This window comes from Myripristis murdjan, chromosome 8 (genome assembly GCF_902150065.1).
Source record: "Myripristis murdjan chromosome 8, fMyrMur1.1, whole genome shotgun sequence".
Classification (NCBI taxonomy): Eukaryota; Metazoa; Chordata; class Actinopteri; order Holocentriformes; family Holocentridae; genus Myripristis; species Myripristis murdjan.
In genome coordinates, this window is record NC_043987.1 from 1,801,893 (window position 1) to 1,824,832 (window position 22,940).

A 22,940-nucleotide genomic window follows, 5' to 3' on the forward strand; every position below is an offset into this window, starting at 1 on the left:
GGAATCAGCGAAATGACAACAGTTTGTCAGATTCTCTATGTTTACATGACGTGCAGCCTGGAACACAACAGCATCACATGAGAACCGAATCTGAGCCTCCCACCCTGAGCCTGACGTCAAAGCAAAATGGATGCCATGTGAATATGGTATATGGTACCTGCCGTTTTGTCATCTTATGCCCCACTTGCTTGAACTCGGACACCCGATTGTCAATATGGTACATTTCCAACCAGCAACATCTACATTTTGTTCTATTCCAGATTGTCCAATCTGGAGTGGCAGCTGGGTGGCAAGGCCTGTTTTTAGGATGGCAGCTGGTTTCAGTATATGTTTTGGGTGATCTGAACACAAGTGGACAGCCAAGACACATTCCATCAACCCCATCCTGTTTTTGCAGTGATGCTCTGTGAAGGTGCCATCCATCAGGCAAAGCAGCAAGCAAAGTGAAGAAAAGAGGAAAAACCATCAACACACTTCACTTTGTAAGAATTGATCTTTTTTATTGCTGGACCTGCTATAAGGACGTCCCACAGTGAATACGAAAAAGGATCCAAACACTTCAGCAGAATCAGTTGAAACAAACTTTGTACATTCAGAGTAAAGGGCTAAAAACAATAGAAAAGAATGGTCCTCTGTAGCAAGACCTACTACAAGTGTGGTGACTCGCTGTAGGCCTCGGGTTTTTTGGCTTTACACAGTTTTTAAAGGATGGGGGCACAGTAAGCAGGAGTGTTCCTCTCAATATCTAAGGCAAAAAATAATCAACAATCAAGGTTTCTGAGTGGAGTTTGGCTGCAGTTAAAAGTTTACACCCACTAGTTGATTTTCCATCTTCTTTGCGATCTTCCGAGCCAGAACACTGTTAATTAAGAGACAGCTGTTTGTTAGAAAGACACTGGGTGAGAGACAAACTACTAAACAAGAGGACAGACCGCTGCATGACAACTGAAGTAAGACATGGTGATTCAAGATGAACACATAGTAGCTTTGTGGCTGGAAACGAAACACTGATTTGGCTATCCACAGCAGTGAACACAACATTACAGGATTCGATCTGATTTGGGGGCAAACTGATAGCAACCCATCTGTATATCTAAAATCCCAAAGCACCACACATGACCAAGCTTGACATAATAAAACACACATTTCAGTAACATGGGATTTGGATCATAATAAACACTCAGAAATGTCTGTCGTGTAACAGCATGTTTCTAGATCTGATGGCATCGAGAGACTGAAGACTGCAAAAAGAAAGATTCGGATGAAAAAAAAAAAACATAAAATTTGACAGTTAAGTTGTTGTTTGTGGGGTCTCGCTTTACTGTATGCTGCCAAAAAAGCATAATGTGTTCACTCAGGGGAAAAAAAAATATAAAACGTGACTTAAACCCAAGGTGTGCACGTTAAAGCCATTGTTTTGAATGACTGAGCGCAGTGTTCGTGCAGTGTGCGATGAAATAGTCGTGTCACCTTTTGATTTTAATGGACCGAACTAGTACACCTAGGATTTCATCCATGTTTTTAATTTCGCACACTATATGCAAACGTATGTATTTTTAATATTTGTCAATTGCAAATGATTTTAAGTGTGAGTGTGCAGTATCCCTACTGGCCGCAGTGAGTAATGCGGGACCCTGCATCCCAACAACATACATAAGCTGGGCCCCTCCATATGTATGCTGTCGGCAGGGCAGGGCTACAGAAAACACTTCCTTCACATACCGAGACTGCAGGCATTATTAATGATGAACAAAATAAAGAGTAACACACACACACACAAAAGCTACATTTTGATTCATTCCTGTTGATACACTTATCAACAAAATGACCAGACCAATAAACAGTGAATCCAAAATAAATACATTAAAACAGAAATCAACTTACAAACATGCATGAAAGGCCACGACTGATAACCAGTAATACAGGTGTCATCAATCAAGGCCAAGGTCTTTTGGATAAACACCCTCTGCAACCGTACAAAGGCGTGATGGTAAGTGTGGCAAATAAAAAGAACAGTCACTGCACCGTCCAGTTCTTGTCAAAATATGGCTGCTGACTGGGACTGGGAAAACACACACAACATGACGCAATACACAGAACTGCATAACAGAAGATGAGCAGTATCAGCACTATGAAGCTGACACACGGAAGGCAAATGTAAGCAGAGGTTTGACTCACACATCCCAACAGAGGCCTTCCAAGGGCAGTAAGGGCATAAACAAAATATACAGGTGTGCTGCTCTATCAGGCTGATATTAGCCTTTAAAGGGATAATTCACCCTTTTTATTATTTTTAAGATGACATAAATGCATGAATGAATTTCACCCTCCTGTTATGAAGGACAGTAGTGATGTTGGCTGGTGCTGCTCAAATGCTACCTGTTAGCTTCATGCCATTGAAGTGGACTTCCCCCCAGCTAATTTTTTTGTTTTGTTTTGTTTTTTTACCATTTCAGGGTGTACAAATTCTGCTACACATAATCACACTCAAACTTATTTAACAATTTGGATTAAGGCTGCTATTTTTCAGAATGTTAGCTGGGAGAAGTCCAGCTCAGTGGCAGGAGGCTAACAGTTAGCATTTGGAGCATCCAGCCAGTATCCAGCACTCAGTAACAATGAGAGCAAGATAGCACCACTACTGTTCTACAGGACAGCTGGGGGGGAGGTTAAATAATATCACATTTTTCAAAATGAGTGAACACCAGATCTCACTCAGTGTCATCCAGCCATCCAGCTGTGATATGATGACTATGATGCAGTTTGACGGATTACACATGTATTGTAGACATAATCAGTATTACACTGACTGTCTACAGGAAGACCTTAACCTTACAGTAGGTGATTTAATGGAATTCCACACATGTGGATGCATTTCTTATATATATACGGAGATGCTGTTTGAGAGACTTTTTCATCCTGACAGGAATAAATTCCTTGGAAAACATTGAATGCTTGGAGTTTTATTTATTTTTAGAATTTTGTCCATGAAAAAGTCGAGTTTAAATTGCCTGAATATTTTCTGAAGGCCGCTTTAATCATCATCAACTTTAAAAAGATGCATATTGACCTAACCCTAATATGAACATCATTTCAACAAGGCGTTCAGTGTCTTCTCGGTCAGTGATATACGCATTACCTGCGGCCAACATGTAAATGTAATTCAGCTCACGCAGTCCCTTTCCCTCTCCTCAACACTAGACACTGTGATTTCATTTTTATGCAGCTCAAATACTATGACACACAAATACAATGCTATTGACATCTCACAGCCTCTGCCACCTTGGACTAACATACGCACCTACAGCAGCATTCCCTCCCTGTATAACCAATTAAAAACTGTCAATACCTCAGCTTCATATTTGGCACTGGTTTGGTTGTGACAGCAAATGTCCGGTGTACATTCCCTGGGGACAGTTAAATGACACCAACTCCCACGATGCTTTCTGGTAGACAGTATATAAATGATGGACTAAGTACTCTACTCCACTATCTGACAGTCTGATCTTCCTAGAGGTAGCGTTTTTTTGTTTGTTGGTTTGTTGTTGTTTTTTTTTAAAGTCTTGACTTGTGCTCCCTTGAAATGGTGGGACCAGACATCACACTAAACAAACTAGGATATAAACTTTTTCTCAATTATACAGATTTATATATCACAAACTGTGCAAAAAATATGATTATAGTAATTTTTGCTCCTAACATATAGCTTCATAGCTGTATATATGTAACTACTACAATAAAAGAGCACATAATGTCACTGTGGTTAAAGGGACACTTGGACATTTTTGGATAATATTGAATATTGTGTCTCAAAAAGTATATTTCAGTTTCATTTTCCCTAAAAAAATTCATTTGTGACTACACTTCATTTTAAGAAAGAAATGCCACTAACCATAAAGTCACTACTTTTTTCACAGGGTGACAAAAGATAATAAAAACTTGTACCCAAATGTCCAGGTAACCCTTTAAGAACAGGGTCTTGACTCTCGACTAAATATCCCAAGAAAAAAAAAACTTGACAAATACAATAAATTGCAAAGCAGAAAACACGAATAACCCTTTGGCGTACCTGTCTCAAACATCAAGTCTGCCTGACACTTCATAAGAGTACATCGACTGACGCACTCCAAACAAAAAGGTTGCTATCACAGCATCTTCTGATCGCATTGACCCACACTGAAGACACCCGGAGCAACTCAAAGACTGATCTTGACAAAGGCAGCAAATGGCTCACTATGTGTCCACACTGCGAGCAACAAGACCATGACACAAGAATTCGTCTCCTACCTAGCTCAGCGAAAAACAAAGGTGTTAACTAGTGGACTGATCCATGTTTGCAGCAGTTTGGTGTGGAACCATTATGACGGCGGTGTCTCCAGGTCATTGCTGTATCTGGATTCATCCCCAGTCTGCTGGTTTGCTGCTCTACCCAGGACATCGTCCAGGAGCTCAGAATACTCCCTATATCACCCCATTCACAACCACTTTTCACCAGGTCCTTTTTGGAGTCTCTGTAATCCTTCAGATTTTTTAAACTTGTTGATAATTTGGTCCTGGATTCTAATAAACGCAGCCTCACCAACTCTTCAGCAATTTTGAGATACAAATTTACATTTTTTAGTTTCCCCTCCATGTCCAAATTGAAAGCAATAATTTTGTTTCTTAAGCAGACCACAGCACACTCTTCAATTTCTTCATCATTTCCATCTGTCCCTGTATAATTATACACGCCCACTCATTGTATTCAGAAGTTTCTACTTCTGGTCCAACTGTTTTTAGTTCCAGCTGGGAACCAAGTTTTCAGGTCCCAAACAAATTTATTTTTGGTCGAAATGCTCAGAACAATTCAAAATTAGGCTCACAAAGCTGAACAGAACCAGTTCCTTGTTGGTCAAAAAGGCCTGCTTGGAGAATGCCTGCATCCATGATTGGAATCGATGATAAGTCATTTTATTGATTTTTTTTTATTAAGACTTGGTGGCTATATTAACCCATCAAAACAATTTTATAAAAGCCAATAATAGAGCAGTGAAAAATACGTTCAAAATTTCAGAGCATTACACAGATGCAATCTGAGCTTCTGGTTCAGCCCACAACTGCTCAGAATAGAGTAACAGATCAACCAAGTTGCTCACAGTGTGAACACAGTTAACCCCCACAAGTTTTCCTTGTAACTCTAATATGAAAATTCAGCTGTATGTTCACGCTATGTATGCACACATACACCTATTTGATACTGGGACAACAGCTTCAGCTATTGTAGTTAACACTTTCCGTACAGTGTTTCCCCACTATACTTCCCTTCATGGGCCTGATGACTATTAGACCGGGCAAAAAAGGGAAAAAAGGCCTTTTCTGTCCCCAGAAATCAGTAAGAAAATGCTTAAAAAAGAAAAATGTATACAAGTTTCAAAAGAACCTAAGTACATACATAAAAAAACAAGGAGAAAAGTAAGAAATATTTAGGTGATCTTGAGAGGGTATTTGGGTGTTGTTACATGTCTCAAAGAGAGAAAAGAAATTAAAAAAATAAAGCAGATTTGCATTTGTGGACCCTGCAGTAGAAGAAAGAAGTGGGAGAGAACAGAAGGAAGCAGAAAGAGCAGATGAGCTCAGACAGAGAGAGAGACGAAGCTGTTGTACTGCTGGATGTTCCTTTTCAAGATGTCTGAGCAGGGTCCCAGGACTCTCTCGAAGCGCGGCCGGTCCAACTTGACGCACTTAAGGGGGCCGCGGGCCACAACGGTAGCAGCACGGGGCCGGTTCATCAGCAGGGCGATCTCACCTAGCACCGAGAACATGGGAGGGAAACACCATCATACAATGATTAAAGAAATAGAATTCACTGCTGATATTATCCTTACATGTTAGATACATTCAGTCATTCATTCATATTAATTGTGAACTGTCAGCTGATGGGTCAAATACAAACTGGGTTTTTTTTTTTCTGAGCCCCAGCGTGTGTGGAGCATAGGCATGGAAGGCAGATTTCCCCAACTCTGTCCATGGAGAAGGAGTTTGAAGAAGAAGCTTATTTGAAGAACATGTATATAACAGGCTGCATATGTAATGGGGTAATTTGAACATTAAGGCTTTAGCTATGAAAATTAAAAGATGTATTTTCCTTCTCAGATACAGCGACATCCATTCTACCTTCTCATACAACACACAGTGATGGGTCCTGGCAGAAGCACCAGTTACAAAGCGTAACGCTGAGTGAAAAGCAACATCTAGCTTCTTCAGAAAAGATAGAGCTGCATGCATATATACTACATCACCATAGTCCAACACAGATAAGAAGGTGCTCTGAATTAATCTTTTTCTGGCAGTGAAAGGAAAACATTTTTTTTTTTTTAAACAAAAATAAAAACCCAGTTTGGGCCTAAGCTTTCTTAAAAGGCTGTCTATATGGACTGCAAAGGATAACCTATCATCTAACCAAATGGCTAGATATTTGTAGGAAGTTACCCTTTCAAGATATGAGCCATCTAGTGTTGATATAGTGCAGTCGCCAGGTGATCGTGAGCGTGTAAAAAACATAAATTTAGGTTTTTTTTTAGCATTTAAAACCAGTTTTAGTCTGGCCAAAGACAATTGCAAAACATTAAAAGTAGACTGTAACAAATCCATTGCTTCTCGTAATGATGTTGAGACAGTGTAAAGAATAGTGTCATGTGCATAAAGATGAATTTGTGCAGGATTTATCCCCAAGGCAAGATTATTTATATAAATAGAAAATAAAATAGGGCCTAAAATAGAACCTTGGGGAATACCTGCCTTTACTGTAAGTGAGGCAGACTTATAATTATCTAAAGAGACATACTGCTTTCTGTCAATCAAATAACTGGAAAACCAATCCAACACAGTATTACTAAAACCAGTGCTTTTCAGTCTCTGTAATAGAAGGCTATGGTCAATAGTATCAAATGCCTTAGAAAGGTCAATGAAAAGTGCTGCACATGTTTTTTTGTCGTCTATGGCTGTAATGATGTTGTTTGTAACTAAAGTTACAGCAGTTGTAGTGCTGTGTCCTTCTCTAAAGCCTGATTGTGTAGGACATAAAATATTGTTATTATTTAAAAAACTTTTTAACTGCTCATTAACAAGTGATTCAAATACTTCCGCCATTACAGATAATCTAGATATAGGGCAGTAATTATCCATGACAGAGGGACCACCTCCTTTCAGCAGGGGGAGGACAGAGGCAGTCTTCCATGAGATGGGGATTGAACCACAGCACAAGCTAAGATTAAAAATGGAAGAAATGGGCATGGCAATAAAATCTGCTGCAATCCTCAAAAAATATGGCTCTACAGAGATAGTGTTAAAATTAAAGCTACTACTTACAGGAGAACTTATGACTGTAGTCCCACTACCCGGAATGTTTGCTGGTAGGCTAGACTGAATGGATAAGCCTGCACTAATGAAATGAAATGCTTGATGAAAGCACCAACCATGATTTGTTTATCCTTAATGTCATTCTGACCACATCATATTACAGGTGGATTTATCCTCCCTGTTGGAATAATTCAATAATCTGAGCCTGAACATGTTGGGGTCGAGCCATAACACATGTGAAATGTGTCTTCAGTGACTGACGCTACATTAAAATGAGGGTGGAGTGAGCAAGAATGTCTCCTTTTATTAAATACCTGCTTCTTGTTTAAATAAATAAATAAATATCTGTGTGTGTGTGTGTGTGTGTGTGTGTGTGTGTGTGTGTGTGTTTGTATATATATATATATGTATACACACACACACTAGGGCTTTCACGACTAGTGATTTTCACAGGTCGACTAGTTGGACCCATTGGTAGTCGACTAGTCGACTAGTTGATAACATATTATGTAATTTAAAAAAAAGACGCAGAGAGAGTTCCAGACAACAGCGACATTTGTATTTTTAAAACGGCAAGTTAAAGCATTACATGCATTTTATACAGTGTAATAGCCTCACAATTAGTTTCTGATTCTGAACATAAAACCAAACGAAAATAAATAGTTAGACTCCCGCCGCTCTCGGGCACATTTTGCGTAACAGGCCAGGCTGCTGCACAGCTAGGTTGCCATGACAACATATATACAAAAACGCACGTGAGTCAGTCTGTGAGAACGTGAAACAAAACAACAGCAACAGGGTCAGCAGTCCACAATCGCCACAATCCACATCCATTTTAGCTGCTAAAATAATAAGAAATGAAAACTGGACTCACCAAAGTGACTTTATCTGCCGTGTCTCCTCGTTAAACAAAATAAACAACAATAAATCCAGCTGTTGCCTGTCGGCCAATAAAAGAACAACGCTAGACTACTCGCCCTCACTGTCACTGTCCTCCTCCTTTATTATGTTCACCCTGCCTTCTTTTTGGTTCGCGTTAAGAAAGACCAGTGCATCAACGTGGGAAGGATGCAGACTTGACCACTGTCGGGTGACTGTGTTCCCGGCCAGGGAAAAGACACGTTCGCTTGGAGTGCTGGTGGCTGGAATAGCCAGGTAGCTTTTGGAAAGCTTGGCAAGACGGGAAACGCTCCTCATTACGTGCCCACCACGCCAGGGGGTTTTCCATTGTAGCTATTTGGGGTAACTGTGCGTAATCCCGCAGCTCCTCTGCAGCCGTTGTTGCCCTCTTTTGCTCTGCGCTTTCGTAATTTTAAAATAAAAAATCTCAAGCTTTTTTCCCCCTTTTTTTAATGCCTACAAGATAGCAAGCTATTCTCAACTACATTAGTCATTTTATTTATTTTTCTTATCGACTTTTCAACTAGTACCCCCGAGGTCGACTAGTGGTTTTACTAGTCGACTAGTTGACTAGTCGACTAGTTGGTGAAAGCCCTAACACACACACACACATAGATACATACATACATATATATAGATACGTGTGTGTGTGTGTGTGTGTGTGTGTGTGTGTGTGTGTGTGTGTGTGTATATATATATATGTATATATATATATTTATATATATACTGTATATATAAATGAGGCTTTATAGATAGATAGATAGATAGATACACATATATATATACAACCCCAATTCTAAAAAAGTTGGGACGTTGTGTAAAATGTACATAAAAACAGAATACAGTGATTTGCAAATCTCATAAACCCATATTTTATTCACAACAGAACATAGACAACATATTAGATGTTCAAACTAAGAAATTGCACCATTTTAAGAAAAAACAAGATAATTTTGAATTTGATGGCAGCAACACATCTCAAAAAAGTTGGGACAGGGCCATGTTTACCACTGTGTAGCATCCCCTCTTCTTTTAACAACAGCCTGTAAATGTCTGGGGCCTGAGGAGACCAGTTGCGGGAGTTTTGGGAGGAGAATGTTGTCCCATTCTTGTCTGATGTAACATTCTAGCTGCTCAACAGTCCTAGGTCTTCTTTGCCGGATTTGTCATTTTATGATGCACCAAATGTTTTCGACTGGTGAAGGGTCTGGACTGCAGCCTGGCCACTTTAGCAGCCGGACTCCTCTACTGTGAAGCCATGTGGTTGTAATGGATGCAGTATGTGGTTTAGCATTGTCTTGCTGAAATATGCAAGGCCTTCCCTGAAAAAGACGTCGTCTGGATGGGAGCATATGTTGTTCTAAAACTTGTATATACCTTTTAGCGTTGATGGTGCCTTTCCAGATGTGTAAACTGCCCATGCCACAGGCACTAATGCACCCCCATACCATCAGAGATGCAGGCCTTTAAATTTTACGCTGATAGCAGGCAGGATGGTCCCTCTCCTCTTTAGTGCGGAGTACACGGCGTCCATGGTTTCCAAAAAGAATTTCAAATTTCCACTCATCTGACCACAGAACAGTTTTCCACTTTGCCTCAGTCCATTTTAGATGAGCTTTGGCCCAGAGAAGACGGCGGCGTTTCTGGATTTGTGGCTTCTTCTTTGCATGATAGAGCTTTAACTTACATTTGTGGATGGCACGGCGAACTGTGTTCACCGACAATGATTTGAAGACGTGTTCCTGAGCCCATGCAGTGATCTCCATAACAGAATCATGTCTGTTCTTAATGCAGTGCCGCCTGAGGGCCCGAAGATCACATGCATCCAATATTGGCTTTCGCTCTTGTCCTTTGCGCACAGAGATTTTTCCAGACTCTTGGAATCTTTTGAAAATATTATAAACTGTAGATGTCGGGATATTCAAAGTTTTCCAAATTTTCCGCTGAGGAACATTTTTCTGAAATTGTTCCACAATTTTTTTACGCAGTTTTTCACAGACTGCCCATTTTTACTTATTAAGAGACTCAGCCTCTCAAAGGTGCTCTTTTTATACCCAGTCAACTTGCTGACCTGTTGCCAATTGACCTAATTAGTTGCAAAATGCTCCTCCAGCTGTGTCTTATTAGAACCATTTACTTTTTCAGCCTTTTGTTGCCCCTGTCCCAACTTTTTTGAGAGGTGTTGTTGCCATCAAATTCAAAATGGGCTAATATTTTGAATGAAATAGTAAAATGTCTCACTTTAAACATCTAATATGTTGTCTATGTTCTATTGTGAATAAAATATGGGTTTATGAGATTTACAAATCATTGCATTCTGTTTTTATTTACATTTTACACAATGTCCCAACTTTTTTGGAATTGGGTTTGTATATATACACATATACACAGAGAGAGAGAGAGAGAGAGAGAGAGAGAGAGAGAGAGAGAGAGATTGCCTATTAGCAGCATCTATCTATTTTTTCCCCTTGCCTGCTATGAGGCTCAAGCCAGGGCGTGTCATCCTGTTTTCTTTGTTGTAAACTTGTAGGCCTATGAAGTCCTTTGAGGCTGTCAGTTCTGATTTTGTGCTTAAATAAACTTAAACTTGAAACTATCTAAAAATATGAGCATTACTCTATAGAATTAAATCAGTAGGATTAGCTGCCATAAATAGCCAGTCCAGTCAACTGAATTCCAAGGACCTATCAACTACAAATTTAAAAGCTGAAGATGTATGATGGATGCTTGTAAAAAGCATCATGACTCACCAAAGTAATCTGATGGTCCGAGTCTGCCGACCTCCACAAACTCCTCATTCTCTGAGCGTCTCTGAAGCACAGCTGCTGAGCCCTGACAACACAGCAAACATGGCTTCAGCTACATACCCCAGATACCAATGGTGTTTTAAGTACAATGGTTCTTGAGGGAAAGATGCTGGCAGTTTGAGAAAAAGCTGAACAGTATGTTCTGGTGACGCATGGGTCAGCTCTAAGGTCACCAAATTCCCCCACACCAACAACTCACCTGGTTACCTGGTGGACATAGTGGTAATTTAACAAAACGCAAACCTGCATCTGGACAAACCTACTTGTTTAACCTTGCATAACGCCAGGAGTGATAAACTATGGGGAAACTGAGTTAATTCGACAAAGAATATTCTTCTATATTATACTTTATATCGTTAATCTTTTAGGCCTGCAACAGTCACAGAGCAAAATGCCTCAGGATGCAACTGGATAGATCTACAACTAATCAGCTGGATAGACTGACAACTAATCAACTGGATAGATCTACAACTAATCAAAGCTACATGTGACATAGCACTGAGCTCAGTCATCATATCAAAAACCACCCCAGTTAGATAAACGCAACCAAACAGTATGAGCGTGCAGATTCACCTGGCTCACAGGTTTATATATTATATTATCCGCACATCACTGATATGCATGGGTGCCTAATTTTATGTCTAATAAATTTTAATACATTTGCATTTTACATTGTGTGTATGTCCAACATATAATCTTCTATTTCAATTAGCCTTTATTTGATATGCTAGCAGAATAAATTCAATCACGTTATTTACCTTTAAAAATTAAAAGATATAAAGAATACCAGAGACAAAGGCTAGCTCTGTGAACCATTTTGAAGCTACGATCTTCTGTTCCCATGATATGGGTTCTGGTTCCGATCCATGGACCAGTTCTGACCATTTCCTGTCGTCCAAATGACTCAGGACAGTGTTCAATCAACTCCTTGGCCCTAAAACCCCCCAAAGCTAATGCTGGGAACTGCCCCCAAAGGTAAAGGAGTTGAATGGTGGGACAAACAAACACACAGCTATCCAATTATAGTAGTAGGATAAGACAGGATAAGATTAAATGAAATATTAATTCTTTTCCCCCCAATCTTTGGTTTTTTTACATGGGTTGAAAAATTCCCATATATGGGGGCATCTGTGTGACTTGCCTGATGGGGAAGGTGGCAGTGCTAGTATGTACATATACAGCTCTGGTAGACACAGCGTGCTCAATACCTCCAGGATGATGAAGAATTCATCACCAGGCTCTCCTTGCACCACAATCTTCTGGCCGTCCTCAAACTGCACCGTCTCCAAGGCATCAGCCACCGTTAGACGCTCCCACTTCTCCAGAGACTCTGCTCAGGGACAGCACTCAGGTTAGTTCACACTCTGAAGTAAGGTCAGAAAGACATGGACAGAGCCAATACTGGCCTTTATTTAAAAATCAGATCTGGTCCAGGAAGTGTGGTCCCACCTCACTGTAGAAACAATCAATGCTACAGTGCTTGTCTATGGAAAGTCACAAAACTAAAACAATTCTAACATGATGTTTTGATCAAATCCTACATGACTATACATGAATATGTTTTCCAAACCCCTATTGAGACGGAGCTACTAATAAAATTCTGACTACTTGGAATGTTCAGAATATTTTGGTGAGAAAAAGTATTAAATATCAGCATAGAATATCAACTATTAAGAGCAAAAAATTAACCTCCCTTACTTGCCCATATTGTTCAGACCATACACTTTATACATTCAGACAAAATCAAAAATTAATTTAGCATCTGTATTGTAGAAATTTTTGTATAAATAACGCATTTCAAGAAAGGTAATACCACAATACATGCAAGCTATACAAGGGGAATGGCTCATAAAACTAAAGATTCAATAATTTTGATTTGGGGTGAAGTTTAGCATGTTTAAGGCACCATAAGAATGAAAAAAAAAAAAAAAAAAAACATCAATCTCTGGATGAAACTAAATTTACCACTAGTTAGGCAAGTAGTGCAGAAACAGAAGTATATTTCTAGTGAATTTTTCCTTTCTGAAATTGGTATCGTTCAGGCACTAGTGCACATGTAATCAGACAAGATAGTCTGGTTACATTATGCCACTATGAAAACAGTGGCAGATGGCAAGTGGATTAGCTATTGCACTGACAGGAAAGGTAACACTTTTCAAATCACTGGCCAAATCAATGGCAATAACTCCATATGAAAACATACTGTCAATGTATGTTGGCCTGGAGGAGTGTTTTTTTGGCATGCACTGTTCCACCCTCAATTACTTCTGGTCATGCAAGGTTGTACACCAGTGACTTCTCACCTAAAATGGACACCTTGCTGAGGAATTCCTCATACATCTTGCGCTTTCTCAAAGTGCTCCCCTAAAAAAAAAGAAAGAAAAATCAACTGATAAATACCTGTGGTATAACTGACATAGGTTCCAGCAGTGAACTTGTTTAAAAAAAATCCTATCAAGTGATTGTATCCAAATCCATAGCATTTCTGTTGGGAACAGCAGGCGACTCTGCTCTTTTCTGCCTAAAAGCTTTAGCTAAGCTCAGTATGATGCTGGGTATTGCTGGATACTTATTCTAAAATGACAATACCGTTTTGTTCAATGAAATCCTACGTTCCTGTCTAATATCTAAACATACCATATGGTTTCCTACATATGCACGTGATTTTCTCAATAAAATTGTTTTTGGATCATTAGAAGACCCAGAATCCCACTGTGAGGCTTTATAGTAACTTTTCATGCCCTAAAATTGATACTGATGCCAAAAGTCGACCTGGTACTAATACTGAAGGTGATGTTTTTGCTCCCCAGCCATGTACACTGTGGTAAAACAGAGCTGTGAGCATCGGTCACCATTAGTATTCTCCTGTAGCTGTCCCTGTCGATGCCCCACAGCTTCACGTTGGACTTGGCTCGGACTGAGGCTGCACGTGGGGTGCCGTAGATCAGCGCCAGCTCCCCGAAACTGCCTCCCTCACCGATGGTGGTCACCCACTCGTTGTTCACATAAACCTGGAGCAAGGGACAGGGACACCATTGGTCTTGTAAACTTTAACGTAATAAATAGTATGGTGTTCTTGCTTGTTTTTAGTAGTTTTTGCTAAATTTTCAAGTTTTTTGCTAATTTTCTAATAATTTTACTGTAATTTTTCCCTATAATTTTTTTTGCAAATCATCTGGTCATTTTCTTATAATTTTTTTGTTGCAAGTTGTCTGATAATTTACTCACTTTTTTTTTTTTTTTTTTTTTACATTTTTTTTCTCAATTTATGGTCATTGTCTTATAATTTCTGTCTTTGTATAAAACTCGTTATCTTGGTATAAAACTCAAAATACACCATAGCAGTTTATTTGAATGTACAGTAAAATCTTTTGGTTTCCATCTACTGACCACAAGACACACTTTGAATATCAATGACATTAACATGCATAGCAACTGTGTGGCAGAGTTGTCTCAGCTTCAGTTAGTTAGGTTGCATGCATTTTTCAAGAGGGAACTGAGAGTGAAAATGTCATCTTCCAGTCTGTTGAAAATAACATTAAAGAGAAAACAAACTGAGTGATAACAAATTGAATGATAACTCATGTTCACATTCTCTTTTATGCTTAAAAGAGCCTAACTGAACCAGTACAGCAGACTTGGCAGAGGAGAGAGAGAGAGAGAGGAAGACACTAAAAAAAATTAAAATTAAAATTAAAATTACTAACAATTCAGTGACAAATGAGTTCAGAAGTTCAAAATAGACACAAACATCTTACATCCATCTCTCCCTGGTCAATAACATAGAAGTTGTCTCCCTCGTCACCTGGAACAGGAACAAGCCACCGGTTAGTCAGGCAGTTAGATTGGGTCAAGACAAGAACCTCACCATACATTTGACTTTTTGGTTGTTGTTTTGTTGTTAAATGGTTGCAATCACGCCTTAGTGGAAGCTCATGTGGAAAAGACAAACACACAAATTATCATATATGCCCCTTTTCCACCAAAAAGAACCTGGAGCTGGTTCAGTGCTGGTGCTAGAGCCAGTTCTTAACTGGTTCCAACAAAGAACCGGTTTGCTTTTCCATCGGCCAAGAGCCAAGCGGAGCCAAGTCAGAGCCACGTCATTACGTCATCGTAAAACGTGATCACGTGGCTGTGCGAGACGCTCGCTCGGAATCACAACAACAAACGTGGACGACCCATCATAGCCATGCAAATACTGCTCGTGTGTTTACAAGCCTACATTGTGATCCAGAGGCGAAAAACACAATTATTGTCGGCCAACCGTCGTATTCGTGGTCAGAACGAACGGCAACTACATTTAGCTATACGTTTAGTGTTCCCTGTTCCCGTTTGGGTCTGTAACCCCGCCCACTAATGAGGTGGTGGGTCGCGTCATTGGTTCTTTCTCTGGCTCCTGTTTAGTCCCTGCTTGAAGTTGGTGCTTGCCTGGAACCAATTTGGAACCAGTTTGGCCGGTGCTTGGGCGGTGGAAAAACAAAGAACTGGTGCCAAGTCAGGCACTGGCTCTGAACCAGCCCTGGAACTTTGGTGGAAAAGGGGTAATACAGTACACTAAACTAGGCCATGCCTAATTCTACTGTAAAAAAAACAAACAAAAAAAAAAACAAGTAACGAATGCAACACACCTTGCTGAATGACCGTCTCCCCAGCAATGTAGTTGACAGAAAACATGGCATCAAAAATGTCACTGGAAAAGCAGAAACTTAGCATGAGTGTGTTTGACAAAGATTATCAGTAAGCTACTGCACTGTGACTGCTGCTGTTACCTCCTCTCATTGTCATCCAGATGGGCAAACAGCACATTCTTCTCAATGGCTTTGGACAAGGCAGCCATACACTTGTAATCTTTCGGGATGACCTAGAGTAAAGAAATGCTTGTTTAGATGGCAGTGACTTTAGAATGACACACAGCAACCACACTGTGATGAGGATGAAGGTTGAACATGATGAAGAAGTAAGTCTAAGTAACACTTGGCTAAGCCTTTAACCCCGTTCCCATTGCCTTGCGGTGTGGCTGTGTGAGGTTTAAGCTCTAACCTTTCTGACGTAGGAGGCAGCATCCTCCTCGTTGTACACCTCAGCACTGATAGCTCCCCGGCGGCACCGATCCCTCACCACGGGGTTCATGGGCGGGGAGACCTCGTCCTCACGGGAGTCTGACCGGGAGCTGCTGGACTTCCTCTGCATGGCCTCTTCCTGGTGGGCAGCACACACACAAAACCATCCCTGTGTGTTATCACCCTATCAGTTAAGGGTGATTTTCCATGCTTAGTGTATAAACGTCCGTTCCATTCATTCTACTACAATATGAAAACAAACTTTCAGAGACTTCAAACTTTCTTCACACAAATATTCCATCACCATAATAAAGTCGTCCACATTAGATTTCCTAAAAGCAGCAGCACTGGTGTGTTGAGGACTTGAAACTGAGCAGAGTGAAGCAGTCCCTCACACCAGAAAATAGTCCCCAGGGAAATGTTTTCTTTGCACAGACAATTATCATTTCTGTGGTTTATGAATGGTGACAACTCTGTTAGCTGCAGAGGCAGCACATTATAAGGTGGCTGTTTCATCCAAGAATTTGTTGCAATGTAAATGTAACTGGGCCAAACATTCCAAATCACTGGTACGGTCCTTTAATGAGAACATTTACCCATGTTTTCAGTCCACACAGGGCTAGTAGTAGTGGGGCATGGTATCAGGGCAGGAGTTGAATAGTTTTTTTCCACCCAGCCTGAAATGGTATTATGACAATATATGAACAAAGGAGAATAGTTAAACCACAATGCAATATTTTGTCTAATATTCATGTAGAAATAGTCAGCCACCACTGAGGGAGAAGCCCACCAGACAGAAAAAAAACTGCTGGCAAAAACAATGGATCAGGCCTCTGGTTCCCTTAAAGAGCTAAACATGTTTAGAATTTATGTTATCCCCAAGATTTTAGTGCAACAGCCAGGGCTATGAATAAAACTGGTGTACAAACTGAGAAGTGAGACACCAAAACCAGCTACAGACAGAGAAAACACCTGCTGACATGTTTCTGCAAGGCTCTGCTCTGAGAGTCGTAGCCTCAAGCCACAAAAACAAGGAACGGGTTGAGTACAGCAGCATGACCAGGCTTCTACTGCAGTGGTAATTTTCACAGCCAATTTAATTTTAGTCTTAGGGCCCTATCTTGCGCCAGACTCCCTAAACCCGTTATTTGCGGATTTAGGGTTGCGCAAGAGGCGTTCCCCCGTAAAAGTTGCTATCTTGTGCACCTCCCGCTATCCGCAAAACACCTGCGCTACCCGCTATATTATGCATAGGCGTGTTTTGGGCGTTACGCCAGTTAAACCAATCAGTGTGCCAGGTGCCATTGCCTTTAAGGGCAGGCTGCTATCCTAAATCCTAAATCCTAAACCCGCGATGGAGAGAGGGAGGTAGATTTTCTCAGGGCTTCTACTGAGGCTAAAGCAAGGTGGCTTTATATACATATTATATATTATATTATAGGCGAGTTAATTCGGGAGATGGAGCCACGTGTCCAAGTGGACGTGTCACAAGGTTGTACTGATTGAGTAAAATCCCCGGGCCACACCACACACACACAAGAGGCAGAGGTGGAACTATGTGTAAACTAATTTATTGACAAGGTAGATTGGGCAAATAAAATATTAAAAATAAAAATATAGCACAGCTGCTGGCTTATGATAAAACAATAAAACGTGCTGGCGTAAGTGTCCAATTAAAACAGTATTTCCTCTAAACAGTCTATATGAGTAATATACTCAGTCCATTCCGGCGGCGTCCCGGTATCAGTCCGACCGTGTGCGTGGCGAGGCTCCGTCGGGGCGCGCATTGAAGCCGCCTGGACGCGCTCTCGTAACAGCCCAAAGTGTGTGCCCAAGATAGCAACTTTAGGGATAGCGCATGAAACACGCCCACGGACACACCTCCAGGCGCAAATGACGGAGTCGGCATAACGGATAGCAGGTTGAGGGATAGCGGAAGTTCCTAAATCCGCAATTTGCAGGTAGCGGGTAGTGGCAGCGGGTAGCGGGTGGCACAAGATAGGGCCCTCTGTCTTAGTCTTCTTGACGAAAATGCTCATTAGTCTTAGTCACATTTTAGTCATTGCTGTCCTTAATAGTTTTAGTGTAGTTTTAGTCGACGAAAATTAAAAAGATTTTAGTCAAGTTTTAGTTTTAGTCATAATTTTAGTCATACATACACACACACACACACACACATACATATATATATACACGCACACACGCACGCACGCACGCACGCACGTATGTCTTTAAAGTTTAAACTAATTGAATCATGCCAATCCAGACAGACTCTCCCATCAATAGAGATGAAATGCAGCCATGCAGTACTTAATGATATACTCAGGATTGCACATTACACACATGTAAAATTGATAACAGTGAAATCACTGGTCATTACACAAAGACAGTCAAGAAACAAAACATTGTTTCTTTTCGATCGTGGCTTTATTTCTGAGAACCAGACCTTGAGTGTACTGTACTGCTGTAATGTAGAGGATGCATTTGACTATTATGATGTAAAACCTAACAGGCATCAAAATATACAACCCCAGTCTATATTCACCTGTTTGCTTTAGGTTAGGTCAATTTGCTGACTTGTAAGTGCAAGTCCATCACCATCACCCGTGTGTTACCGTGTGTGTGTGTGTGTGTGTGTGTGTGTGTGTGTGTGTGTGTGCGCGCGCAGGCTGCCTGGTAGCCTCATTTATACTGTGTCGTAGGACGGATATGCACGGCGAACACGCGATCAGTGTGGGCTTGTATGTCAGCTGTGTTCGCCAACACCGGTCGCGGTCACTACCGCGGTGTGGGCTTGTAGCCTATATCAGCTGTGTTTGTTGCACATCTCCGGCGTACACCACAGTGTAAATGAGGCTGTAGGCGCGGTGGCCAGATGCACACATTCTCAGCCAAATAAGCCACAGGATGCACTGCTCATATTTTGAGCTTTTGGCTGACAGATTGCACGCACAATTGGAGGAAATAATGCATTTTGAAAGTCCACTACACCACCTACTAACATTTTCGTCCCGTCTCATCTCGTCATGACAAAGATACACACACGTCTCGTTATGTTTCCGTCATCAAAGAGCTATTTTTAGCTCATGAAAAAAAGGGTCGTTGACGTACATATTTCGTCATCGTAATTGTTGACAAAAGTAACACTGTTCTACTGAAATAGCAGGGAGCTGCAGTCTGCTCACACACTGCCTATGCTGGGAAAACCTACTTAAACCTGGCCATCAGCAAGCTTAGGCTGGTCCAGGACGCAGTCCCATTTTACACAAAATACTTACTATAATACATTGACAGTGACCATTTCTACATACAGGGTTACAGGGAGGATAAAAATTTCCTTGGATACATTAATAGCAGCGCAATTATTACTATTTTAAATCAGCATCTGCATTTTTTAACTCTACAGTCACTGCAGCTTTATGTTATTAAGTGGTTTTAAATGCATTTGCTGTATCTACTGCATGTATTTCACACAGATGGGTGACTTTAACTTTATATTGATTATCAGTCATCAAGGGTCTCATTTACCAAGCTGCATACAATTTTTTTTGCATTTCCTTTGTATTGACATTTACAGATGAAAACTGGAATTCATCAAACTTTTCCAGAGTCCAGCTTGTTGGAACATGTGGCATGATATTTTTGACGACCTGAGGGTACATGTAAGCTGTGTGTAAACTTCAGAACTCGGATTTTTCTCTGGAGTAAAAAAAAAAAATCAATTAAGACCCACCTCTACTTTGATCATATTTTATCAGAAAATGGACAGAGAAAATCAGGAAAGAAATTTGTTATGTATCCACCTATAAATCTTGTTTTATTACTTTGTAAGATTTTGGTCGGACTTCTGAGTTTTAGGGTCACAGAATCATAAACAGTCAAATAACCATAAAATTCTGTGCTTTTTACATGGCCCGTGGTGTTTACATACTACAGATCTACATGACTTATACTACATGCATTCTTAGGGTCAAGATGTTTTATGGGTTAGATGTTTGTGGGTTCAAGCATCACTTTTCACCCACCTTCTCCAGCCTGTCAAAGTATTCCCTGAGGAAGGCCATGGGCCGGTCGGGCCGTGACGTGCACAGCTGGACGATGCAGTCCTTCAGCAGCTGCTGGATGTTGTGTTTCTGAACATACTGCTCACACTCCCGGAGACTCCGCTCCTCCTCAATGCTCGTACTGCCCGATGCCATCCCCACCTGCTGACCTGCAAGAAGAGCAGACAGAGAGAAAACATTAATTAAGAGTAATGATGATGTCCTGTCTGTGTTGATTTACATAACTCAAGAATCCGTCCTCTTCGTTTATTTTCCACGACATTTCATGAGCTATTTTTACTTGCATCTTGAGCAAATTAAAATCCTTTAATAGCAGTGTCAAAATAAAAGAAAAGTTGGTTAATGACACAGTGAAGTTTGGATTACTGTGTTATTTTCAGCAGCACAGAGTTGTGTGATTTGGCTACTTAACCTCTGATTAAAATAAATACATGTGAGCTTTAAGGATTTCAAGATCTTATGGGATTCTGGGTGACAAGAGCCATACTGTATATATACACCCAGTGTCCAGCTTATTAGCTCTATCTCTACAATCTAATGCAGTTCAATGCAATAATTCTACCTTTTCAGAAAGTTTACAATGCTCCGTTTTTGCTGACATTGTGGAGAATGTGTCAATTTAATTCTCTGTTTATTACTGAGGTTTGCAGTTTGCAGAGGTCTTGTACTGGACTACATTATATTAAGAGGTGTTTCTAATTTTTTGTCCTCCCCCCTTTATATACATGAGGGGGACAGAATATTAGACCAGCTCTCAATAAAATGCAGTCCAGTCCAACAGCAGCACTAACTATGAGCTCAATGCCAAACATAGAGGTGAATGAACACCTCTATTACTGTGACAACAAGAAAAGCTGAGCATTATAGGCATCACAGTAAGCAATATAGTAACATGGTAGTACTAAGTAAACTTTATGGCACAACAGTTGGATTGGATTGGATTCGATTGTATAGGTGGCCCTAACTAAGTGGCCACTGAGTGTATATATGTCTTCAAAGTGTGGGGCTATGACACGGTATCAAAATAAATCCTAGGTCTTTGACAATTCCCAACTAAATCGACTAAGAGGAGGAATAGAGGAGAAAGCTACAGCTCTGATACCTGTCATTCCCCCCTATCTCCCTTGTAAAGTGTTAGGAGAGAAACTCATGTCAAACTCCACTGTGATCCTGGTAGCTTGATGCTGGCTTACCATACTAATATACAAACCTATCAAAACACATCATCACACTAAGCATCTCTGAATAACATTTCAGCAGAAATAAGACAAAATGAAAAACAGAAAGATATGCAAACAGTCCTTTTACACTGAACAGAGACGTCTCTGTCATCTGAGACTTCAGCTCAGGGGAAACTGGTTAATTTAACCTGGTGCTGTAAACCCTGGGCAATTCTCTGCTTTGGCTCCCACTGACACACAGACCAGTGCAAAGGAAAGGAAAAAGCAACAGAAAGTGTCTCAGTAAGCTGTTGGAACACCACCAGAACAGCTTCAGTGCTCCTTCAGCACAGATCCTCCAAGTCTCTGGAACATCATTTTTCCAAACAGATCCTATCCAGTACACAGACAGAGATATCATAGGGCTGCAGTACATAAAGCCCTCACTACAAAGACAAATGCTGATTAGAGAGCTGAGCAGCACTACTCTACAGAGATGAGGAAAAAGGGTGATGCAGGACACAACAGCCTCAAGCTTCACTTGTGCTCAGAGTGGGAACAAGCCAAATTAGCGGCTAACTTCAACAGTTAAATACTGGATACACAGAAATGAGAGAAGGCAAGGCCGAAGCCACTCCAGACAGTGTGCTGTTACTTGACAACAAGAAACTGGTGGTTGTTACTGACAAGTTACTGTTGTGAATCCAGGAGAGGCTTTCTCATCCTCAGCCATCTTGAAGACCTACAACCTAGCTAACAGGCTAACAGGCAGCCAACTTGCGTTATCAAAACAAAGACGAACACGCAGCGTGCAGACAAGAGTACAGCTCATGTCTTATGGAAACACATTCTGCTATCGGGAAAAGTATATATTATTCATATAGCTTGCTACATGATTCAACCTTACCAAAAGTACAATAATTGTTGATTTTTATGTCACACGACGTATTCTCTCTCTGAGAACTCCTTCTTCCGGGTCGTGGCTAGATGGTAACCCTAGATTTGCGACGCTGTTGCACATGCGCACTTGGTTTTAGTACAGTAGCGCTGGACTCTGCCCAAACCTAAACCCTTTAACTAAAAGTACGCTTAACCTTACCGTGACCATAAACCTTAACCCAACTTTAGCCTTGTCCCCTACGGTACTATGGAGAATTGGATCCCATATTTTCGCAAATCTGGGGTTACCGTATAGACAGGACGCTGCTTCTTCCGTGTCCACTGGAAGTTACTACGGTCCAATAGAAATGATTCTTCTTCTTCTTCTTCTTCTTCTTCTTCTTCTTCTTCTTTGAAAATTTTGAAAATGAAATATTCTGGCAATAGCATTATATTTGTGCACATATGAATGTATTATTCGGGTCCAAATGAAAATGAAAATTCAATAATTCAATCTGCATTTGCATTTTCACATAATTGTCAGGGCAATCTCTGACCATTTGAAACTGCAAAAATGGAAAAGGTGTTTAACATTTCATTTGATTTGCAAGGACTTTCCCTGCTAGATCGTTAAGAATTTCCAAATGTTCATTCAGATTTGAAAATTAAAATGAAATGGGATAAATAAATTGTTTTTGTTTTTGTTTAGCTGTCAGGAACTAAGCTCTC

At 40.6% G+C, this 22,940-nt stretch overlaps 1 protein-coding gene across 1 annotated transcript; it reads right to left on the reverse strand.

Moving 5' to 3' along the window:
* Positions 1–474: 474 nt before the first annotated feature.
* Positions 475–22,413, reverse strand: LOC115363087 (cAMP-dependent protein kinase type I-alpha regulatory subunit-like). Its single transcript, XM_030057160.1, has 11 exons — positions 22,240–22,413; positions 20,134–20,321; positions 16,089–16,247; positions 15,818–15,909; positions 15,677–15,738; positions 14,804–14,850; positions 13,898–14,056; positions 13,349–13,409; positions 12,254–12,375; positions 10,989–11,070; positions 475–5,785 (listed from the first exon to the last, which is right to left on the reverse strand). The coding sequence occupies exons 2-11, from the start codon at positions 20,305–20,307 to the stop codon at positions 5,613–5,615; spliced, it is 1,131 nt and encodes a 376-aa protein (XP_029913020.1). The 5' UTR covers positions 20,308–20,321; positions 22,240–22,413; the 3' UTR covers positions 475–5,612.
* Positions 22,414–22,940: the final 527 nt, after the last annotated feature.

Coding starts and splice junctions, on each gene's coding strand:
- LOC115363087 (XM_030057160.1), bottom strand. CDS start 20,307: ATGGCATCGGGCAGTACGAGCATTGAGGAGGAGCGGAGTCTCCGGGAG. Junction 15,910..16,088: donor CTGCCTCCTACGTCAGAAAG/GTTAGAGCTTAA, acceptor TCTTTACTCTAG/GTCATCCCGAAAGATTACAA. Junction 11,071..12,253: donor AATTCTTCATCATCCTGGAG/GTATTGAGCACG, acceptor CTGTGTTGTCAG/GGCTCAGCAGCTGTGCTTCA.